Source organism: Henckelia pumila, unplaced genomic scaffold, assembly GCF_033568475.1.
Source record: "Henckelia pumila isolate YLH828 unplaced genomic scaffold, ASM3356847v2 CTG_466, whole genome shotgun sequence".
Classification (NCBI taxonomy): domain Eukaryota; kingdom Viridiplantae; phylum Streptophyta; class Magnoliopsida; order Lamiales; family Gesneriaceae; genus Henckelia; species Henckelia pumila.
Genome location: NW_027331833.1, coordinates 3,650,679 through 3,660,224, shown reverse-complemented (window position 1 = coordinate 3,660,224; position 9,546 = coordinate 3,650,679). Strand labels below are relative to the sequence as shown.

Genomic DNA, 9,546 nt, shown 5'->3' with positions numbered 1-9,546 from the left:
AATTATCGAATAATATTATGTCTGAATAATTAACCTAAGGCTTTGATACCATTTTTACGGATAATTCTTTGTATCATGACTAAACACAAAATCTTCAGATTTTAGCATAAAGTCTTTAGATTTTAAGCATAAAAAAGCATAAATCCAGTACAAGAATTAAACAATTAAATATTCAAGTTTTGTGGTCCTAGGGAACTATTGCAAAAAATCTTATGGATAGGGAGTTAGGGCAAAGTCAAGTTTGGGTTTGGGAATTTATCTCCAATTTGCTCTTATATAATTCATTAATGCTGATAAAATATGAAAAATAAAAGTATAATGATTATCTTCCTTATTATACAATGCAGCATGCATTTGGATTCTCATCCGAAAAGAGCTGAGGAGCCGGAATTCTTTCAATCACATAAGATGGTTGGTAATTATAATAATACATCATTCTATGCATGGATTGCTCCTCCACATTACTAGTTTGGATATCTTCTCCGCCTTGCTCCGCCCCCACGCCGTCGTCCTTCTTCTCCTCTTGCGGCGGCTGGTCCTTATTCTCTCCGGGCTTCGGCGCTTCCCCATCAGCAGTGGCAGCTGGTTTCTCTTTCCCTTCCTCTTTTTTCTCCTCTTCTGGCTTCGATTTCTCCTCGTCCGGCTTCGGTTTCTCTTCCGGCGGCTTCTCCGGTTCCGGCTGGGGAACAATCTTGGCTTGCTTCTTGGTGTGCCGGTAGACGTAGTCGACGAGCCGATCGGCATCCATGGTGCCCGTTACCGTGACTTTGCTCGAGCTCAACTCTGTCTCAGCTGTTCTCACACCTATTTTTGACAAGTCAAACATATATATTTATTTCATGACCAAATTATACGAAATAAATTAAATTGCTGCGTTACTCATCACATTATAATGTAAAAAGATTATATTAGAATTATAATATATTGAGCACCTTTCATTTTGAGAATCCTTTTCTTGAGCTGCTCTGAACAGGCTTGGCAATGCATGTTCACAGTCAGTTCCACAGTATTCACTCCCGCAACCTATTATAATTTCATAGGAAAAAAAGTTAATACAACATTAGAATATTCGGCTCTTTAACAAAAAGTTATCAGCTACAATATCGTCGATGCTAACGACGTTACCCTTAAGTAATATGAATAGTGCAAGAAACTTAATTGAGACAACAATATAATTAATACCTGTGGAGCAACAACTTCTGGTACAGGTTCGCCTTCAGCGGGCGACAAAACTTTGGCCCTTCTCTTCGTTCTCTGGGAGAGCATGTTGCACACAGCTTGAGCCTCCACAACTCCCTTTATAGTTACTTCATTTTTAGCCATCTCAATCGTCACTTCCTCCACTCCTGAAAAACAAAAACAAAAAAAAAAAATCAATTCTGTTTTTAATTAAAAAATATATATTCTGAAGAAACCAAGAAAGGATGACGCAGGAGAGAAACTAGGAGACCTTTGATTTTCGAAATGTACCGCTGGATTTTCTTCGCGCATCCCTCGCAATGCAAATCGACGAACAAAACAACAGGGGATTGATCAGGTTTCGGCTCTTCCTTCTTCTCCTCTTTCTTCTCTTCCCCTGTTTTCTCTTCTTTCTTCTCCTCTGGACTAGTTTGTTCCTGCAAATCAAAAAAAGCTTTTTTTTTTTTAAAAAAAAAAAATGGACACAACACCACCCATTTGAAATCATATCATAAAATCCACATTCATCAGACTAATCACGTGGTATATATTAATACAGCTAAATTTACAGAAACTTTATTTCTGTAAAGCTAAGCAAGCATAATTATATCATGCAAAGACCTTTTTTTCTTCTTCGCCCATAGTTAATTTCCAACTATAAATTTAACCAACGAAGTGAGTTTTTACAAGAACTATGAAGATTTATGGGTAGAAAATGTGGAGGTGGGGGAGGTTTAATGGAGAGAATCAGCGAGCTTTTATATGGGCAAAATGTGTGAGATCATAAAGAATGGACGGCTTGGATTTTAATGCTTAATGGAGGGGGAGGGAGAGCACATGCAGGGCCACTAATTACATGTGGGACCTCTTTAATTAATAATTTAAAATTTGTGTTTTTTAATGTGATTAGTTTAATTTGTGGAGTTAGTTCCAAATGTTTAGGGTGGGTGGGCAACAACAAGCGTATGGGAGGGGGAATGTGAATTTCATTTTAATCTAAACTTTACTTCTTTTCAAGAAAGTTTGGTTTAGGTCACTCTTTTTTCAGAAGAAAAAAATTTCTAATTTTTATTTTATCTCTAGTTCCCCCCCCCCCCCCCCCCCTAATCTTGACATTTAATTAAAACGGTCGCAATTAGTTTGACGAAATTTAACTCTGAATCAGTGACCGAATTAATGCAACAACGTTGATGATTTGCTTATATATATGCAACAACTATGATTAAATAAACTTTCGTTAAATGTAACAAAGATTTACTTGAACAATCGATATTAGAGATGTCATTGTGGCCTCTATTTGACATCTTGGATCAAGACTTTTTAGATTTCAGACCCAAGATTGCATGTGTTTTGATAACATAGAAACTCACATGTTAGCTCTTCATTTTTTTCCACAGAGAAAGTTCATCGAGGATAATGATTTTTTTATTTTTTTTTTTGTATATAAGCTCATCTGTAAATCTCAACACGCTAGATGTTTAATGAAATATTTTATTTCTCCAAAAAAAAAAAAAATTTACAATCGAAATGTTGTTAGCTTCTTGTTTGCTTTTTTGAAAATCAAATTGTTGTTTGTAAGGGACCAATACGTACGATGGTTCTGGGAGCCCCATGATATTTGATACAATGTGGCTTTTGTTTGTACTAATCGTCACACATACATTATGGGCGAGTAACTATATCTGAATAACAATTTATCTGAATTGTTATATCGAGAAATCATTTATTGACATCATTATCAGTAATTTAACATATATCTAAAGTATCATCATCACATTCCGCTCATTAGTAATTTTATTTATAAATATGTACCGAACTCCATCTAAATGAACATATACATAACATGATCAATTGCTCGAATAAAGTATTTGAAATGATGAAGTAGTTAAGTGTTCGATCAATTGTTTAATTTTTTATACCAACAGTGTTTTGGGTGAGCCTATTGTCCACGATTTTAACTAATTTGCAAGCTATTGCGTTAACCTAAAATTTTTATTTCCATGTATCTATCAAAACAAAATCAAATGTTAATTATAGCCACATATCCCTTGTCGTGTAACAACTGATGTTAACATGTTTCGAGTACGAGATTCGTATAAACTCTCACCCACAAGAAAATAAAAATGAAAAATAAAATGCTATTATCTAATGATTTAAACACCCATAACTCAAGTCTCTTATGGCTTTTGTGATTCCCACGGCTGTGACGGTGCAATGTCATAAAAAAATGGTGACACATAACGGATACAGCGTCATCATGTACAAGGATTCTTCCCTTTCTAGCACCAATAACAGAGCCTGGGAATTAATATAGAGACTAAAATTAAAAACCCTCTATTTCTTGAAATCTATATTTGTTACATGTTACAGACAAACATGCAACTACCTTAAAAATATAGAATATAACTAGAAAGAATATCCTCTCACTGATCAGCCACTGCCAACAATGACTCAAATCTAGGCCATTAGCTTACCACCCAACTAGAAAGTGAGTTGTCCATTTTACCATATTCACCTTGCAACAAATTAAAGGACTACCATTTTTATTTAATTTTGATTAAAATACAGATTTTGCTACTCTTTTTCTTAAAAAATTTCATGAATCCTCGTGTCCAATATATATTTTATTATCTTAACAACACATTTTCATAGGCTATTTAATCGGATCCGTCGGTAGATGTATAATTTTATTTAATTTGTACTAATTTTATTCGTTTTTAACAAGGGAATGCCTATAAAGTGGTAATGAATGATTAACCATCTACATTATAATTAAGAAGTTGGTGTCACATGGGGTGTTTCATCTTCAAGTTTAGCAATCTGGAAAGTTTTTAATATCCTAATCTTTTTGTACTGTTTTTGAAATGGGAAAAATGACTTAATTAGATCGCTTCTATTAGTGCACACATGATCCTCTCTTAGGGCCATGAGTATTTTGAGCATTTCAAGAACCTATTGACTAGTTAAGTTCTTGGTTTTTACAAAGGAGGTAACTTTCTTGTTAAATTAATTGTCGAAATCAAAACTAGTTGAGTTTTTTGTTATATTAATTATCTCGGTGGCTCCTCTTATGCTACACAATTTGCTATAGGGTTCTAGTCTTATCCATGGCATACGGGGAATCATTTTCTTGGTATAGTATGCACGGAATTCATCAAGTACATGTGACACGAAAATTTAATGTTGTATTTAGATCGGTGGATTTGAAACTAGAGATTTCAAACCATTATAACAAATTTATCGGTTTGTTTGGCAAAATCCTCAAATTCAAACTAATTATTTTTTAGACTTGAAATCTAACCCAACCTAAAGTCAGTTTCAAATATTTCATTTCAGACACAATCTATAAATTCGAAATCCCTAATTTCAAATACATCCATCAAAATACAACATAAAAGATTTTTTAGTTCAGGTGAAAAAGTAGTGCTTGATACATAGACTAGCTATTAATTCCTAATGTGATGGTAATATTATTAATTCCAAAGTGGAGAAAGATGGTGGGAGCCTTACATCTGGTAATTCCAACCACCATAATTACCATACCAAACGATAAGAGAGAGTGAAAAAGAACAAAAAAAAAAAAAAGGTTGTGGTGTCCCATCTCTTTCATGACCACACTTTGGTAGCAAACTAAAAAGGTAAATATTTTCATGGTTCCTTGTGTAACTTATTCAATAGCAGAAAAGATTTCACACCACGAAAGTTGCCAAGTTAGTACCAAATGATGAGTAGATTAGCCCATTTCTCCTATCAGGTTTGGCGTGGAGATGACTCAGCATGGGACATTAATTTCACAATTCCATCACCAAAAAGAGCAAGATAGCATTGGCTCATTTACGCTTATAAATGCTACCTAAAATTGATTATAACAATATATATTAAAATTGCTACCTAAAATTGGTGATGAAGCAAATCAAAAAAAAATTCACCGTAGGTTCATCTTTGTAAATTTGGTTAATGATCGAATCTTGCTAATCTATGCTTAATTGGGAAAGGATCCAAAATTTTGGTCTATCTTTCAAAGGATGAGGTTTATTAATGTAGAAAAAATCATGTTTTATGCGTAAGTTTTTAATTTAAAGTAAATAATTATTATGTTGTTAATCATCCAAGTTTGATTAGAGAGAAGTTGTTAGGAAGGGGCTACCACAAAGGGGATTAGAAAGATCTAGACATAGTGCATGTGGCAAACAAAGGGATGATCAAAAGCTAAGCCACCCATTTTGCTTAACTGATTTTTTAAATTATATTTCTTTAAAAAAATACAAATTTTGCAAGGTTTTGGATTACTAATAATTGTAATTACCATGTGATATAAAAAGAGCTAATTTTCTCTCTTTTAAGACTTTTCAAACTGCCCAAAATCTTGAGGTACAGGTGATCTACTGAAAAATAAATGAATACAAATTTATTGATAAATGTTCATCTTCAAATGCACTTTTAGGATAATAACCCAAAGATAACATGAAATTTTTCAATATGACTATATTCCAAAATATAGAATTCCCAAGCATGAGAAGATGAGAAATACATTGGCTTTGGGTGACTAAAGGCAATTCTTTTCTCTGTCCGTGGAAGTTTTATTCAAGTTTATTTTTTTCACGTATATTAAAAAAACATTAGAAAAACAAGTTTATATAAAAACTTCCTATTTTAGTTTATTTATTGCATTAAAAAATAATTTTATATTTTTCAAAACTTAAGGATATGTTAGTAAAACAAAAAAAGTGCAATTAAATGTAAAAATATGACTACATATATTCGAAACAATCGGAAAAATGAACAAACTTGTATAATTGGAACGGAGGTGGCATAAACTTTTTTGTTTGGTTAACATTTAATGCGATGCGGGAAAAATGCACACATTTCTGACCAATTAATCAACCCTTTCAAGAGCAAAATATTGTAACATGCCGGTTCACATAATCCCATGACCATGTAGGAGAAAAGTGCCTTTTTGCGGAAAAGTTAAAGAATAAATTAAAGAATTTAGAGACAATATTAAAGTTGGTGGATTAATACTTTGCTTTATAGCTGGAAATTAAATTTTGGACAAGTTACATGTTGTGTTCCCTTTAAAAATAAATAAAATTATTGCATGACACTGAAAATTCAAACTAGTCCATTGAATGAAATCGAGATTGAAATGAATCATCTGCAAAATATGAATATGGAAGTTTTTCTCAACCAAGTTGTGAAAATATACATGTGTTTTGTGTATATTCCATAAACTAAACATTATATATATATATATATATATATATATATATATATATATATATATATATACCATTTATTAGAGTTAAACTCTATTTTACCGAATAACTTTGGAATCGTAGTGAAACTTTATAATAAATTTTCAAATGACGTCTAACCATGCAATTATGTATAACACATATTTCTTTACATTTTATTTTCTCTTTCTATCATTTCAACTAAAAAAATTAATAAATTTCATTTAAATTTAAAAACAATCCTATTCTTGCATTCTCTATTTTTTTTACGGGTACAAATATCGGATGAACGACGATCCACTAATAACATAATGATTTGGAAATATAAAGATTACAATATAACCGTGAAAGAGAAAGACAGTTGATCCTGCAAATTGTGTGAAATTTACCAGCTTGCTTTTTAGGGGACCATGTATTATTTTCGTAATATGGCAATTTTCTATTGCGGGAAAAAAATAGATTTGTGAATAATAAATAAATGAAATATATTTTATAAATAATACAATTGTAAATATAACAACAAAGGGGTGGTGGCGCAGTTGGCTAGCGCGTAGGTCTCATAGCTTCTGAGTAATCCTGAGGTCGAGAGTTCGAGCCTCTCTCACCCCATATTTTGGAAACATTTTCGCTAAGTTCTTCTGGTTTTTTTTTGGAAGGCTCTTTTTTTTAATTTTTTTTTTTATATTTGTCATACCAATATAAATAAATTATTTTACAATATTTTTATTAAAAATACTCATCGTCAAGAACGGTGCCTGTATTCGATGAGCCCTAAGGCGAAAAATAACAAAAATGGGTCATCTTGTTGTTGTAAATAACTAGAAAATTCAGTTGACAAATAACAAATACAATAAACAATACATACCATTGAAACGATTTATTACATCAATAACAATTCAACAAATATTTGAAATAATTACATAAATATGACTCGTTTAGTTATTTACTTATTTTAGATATGCAATATTTATCAAATTTGTACAATCTAATTGTCGAACTATTTCTTTGTCAATTAATAACATAGCTAGCTCATTTAATATATCCTATGAAATTGTTGATCGATAATAATTATCGATTAACTTCACTTTTGAGAAGCTTCTCTTTTTTTTATTTGTCAGATGCTCATTTGGTTATATATATGTATTTGATAATAAAACAATTAAGTTTCGAACATCAACTCCAAGCACAACTCAAATATTTTGATGTTAAATTGTTCAAACCGAACTTGAAGACTAGATCAAACTTGATTAATCATGAACAGAAAATATTTAAATTAATTTTTTTAAATTTAATATTGGGCTATGTCTTTTTAATGAGTTATCTTAAAATGGAATCTGTGTTACTCGAGATCATGCACTGGATAATTTAATAAGTCCATCCAGCGTCTCTGTCGCATATTCAACTCCACCTGAGTGAATAAATATTTCAGACTCTTATGATCCGTGAATATTTCAAACTTCTCGTCATAAAGATAATGCCTCCAAATCTTGAGTGCAAATACAATGGCGGCTAACTCGAGATCATGCACTAGATAATTCATCTCATGCGTCTTCAGCTATCGAGAAGCATAAGCTATAACATGTCCGCGCTGTGTCAAAACACATCCTAGTCCCTGACCAAAAGCATCAGCATAAACAATATAACCTCCTGGTCCAGAAGGTAAAGCTAGCACAGGTGCAGTAGTAATGAAACATCTAGAACTCTTTAAACTTAAATGTGGAAATTATTATTTTTTTTTTTGAAATAATCTATAAATAATACTATACATATACGCCCATACATATATGTATAAACATAAAAGAAATAATTTTACTACATAAAAATAACTTAATTAATTGCTGAAAATATCCTTATGCAAGAATTAAAAATACTAAGTTTGATAATTCAAAATTCCCATAATTAAAATAATAAAAAGATGAACTTGTTTAAAAAACTCAGCATAATAAAATAAATGTTTCTTTAACATCAACTAAAATCTACGACGGTCACGGGGTCCACTGCTCCGTGAACTCATACGTCCTCACCACCGGTAGGAGCTACATAAAGGTCATCTATCTCACCTGCACCATATAAGCGTAGTGAGCCTAGGGGCTCAACATGTCTAATCCTTTATAACAAGGTTAAAAATAATGCATCACATAATTACTAATACATATACATGTACATGAGCATGCATGGAAATATTTTCATCACATAATAAAACTGCTGAATCATAAACTGAATCATAACCATAATCATAAACATATTATTTCTTTATCATATATAACATAATTGAGCAATGCTTTTGAAACCTGAAGATGGTCCTATCCATAAGTGTGACGCTCATGTGTCGACTGATCAGTCTCATAAACCAACGTACGATGACGGTGATAAATCACCTCCTATGGTAGTAAACTACCGAATCATATGGTGGATAACCACCCCTATGGTAGTAAAACTACCGAATCATATGGTGGAAAACCACCCCTATGTCACACATACTTCAATTTCCACCAAAATATTTTATTGCTCATCATTTACATAATTATATACATAAGAAATTTCATGAATGCATGCACTGAAAATATGTCCGTAATATATATTTAATTTATTTTCATAATAAATATACTTATACTTAAAATATAAAATTTATGCATAAAATAATTAAATATATATTTCGGACTCATTTATTTTTCATGGGTTGGTCCAGACTGCTGGTCTCTCTACTAAACCCCTTAACTGACTTAAAGCCCATTAACTAACTTAAAGCCCATAATTAAATAAATAATTTTAAAAATTATAATTTTTACTAAAATAAAGTACTTAAATGTTATTGGGCTTAAATAAAAATATTTGGGCCCAATAACTAATTAATTCATAAAAATTCCTGGACTGGCCCAATAAAATCACTGACTGGCCTAAAAATTCCTATGGGCTCCCAAGCCCGTAAAAATCATTGGGCTAACTTAAATAAATTATTTAAGGCCCAAATAAAATTATTTGGAAGCCCAAATAATTTTCTAACTATTTAATTGGCCTAAAAACATCATAAATCATTAAATACTTAAAAATAAAAAATACCCGAGCCCGGCCCACCTAACCCGGACCCGGACCAACCTGACATGACCCATGACTCGAATAACATCAAACCCGA

General features: G+C 31.8%; 1 protein-coding gene and 1 non-coding gene across 2 annotated transcripts; one reads left to right on the top strand and one right to left on the bottom strand.

Annotated features, from left to right (window-relative positions):
* Window positions 1-259: 259 nt before the first annotated feature.
* LOC140872600 (heavy metal-associated isoprenylated plant protein 9) lies at window positions 260-1,939 on the bottom strand. Its single transcript, XM_073275492.1, has 5 exons — window positions 1,801-1,939; window positions 1,451-1,616; window positions 1,183-1,346; window positions 933-1,023; window positions 260-804 (listed from the first exon to the last, which is right to left on the bottom strand). Exons 1-5 carry the CDS (start codon window positions 1,819-1,821, stop codon window positions 335-337), a joined length of 912 nt encoding a protein of 303 aa, XP_073131593.1. The 5' UTR covers window positions 1,822-1,939; the 3' UTR covers window positions 260-334.
* Window positions 1,940-6,937: 4,998 nt separating this feature from the next.
* On the top strand, window positions 6,938-7,022 carry TRNAM-CAU (transfer RNA methionine (anticodon CAU)). The gene is given in 2 exon segments: window positions 6,938-6,975; window positions 6,987-7,022. It is a non-coding gene; the product is annotated as a tRNA-Met (tRNA).
* The last annotated feature ends 2,524 nt before the right edge of the window (window positions 7,023-9,546 follow it).

Excerpts from the sequence above, each read along its gene's own strand:
- LOC140872600 (XM_073275492.1), bottom strand. The coding sequence starts at position 1,821 with ATGGGCGAAGAAGAAAAAAAG. Across the intron at positions 1,347-1,450 it reads GTACATTTCGAAAATCAAAG|GAGTGGAGGAAGTGACGATT; the intron begins GTCTCCTAGTTT and ends TTTGTTTTTCAG. Across the intron at positions 1,024-1,182 it reads CAGAAGTTGTTGCTCCACAG|GTTGCGGGAGTGAATACTGT; the intron begins GTATTAATTATA and ends AAATTATAATAG.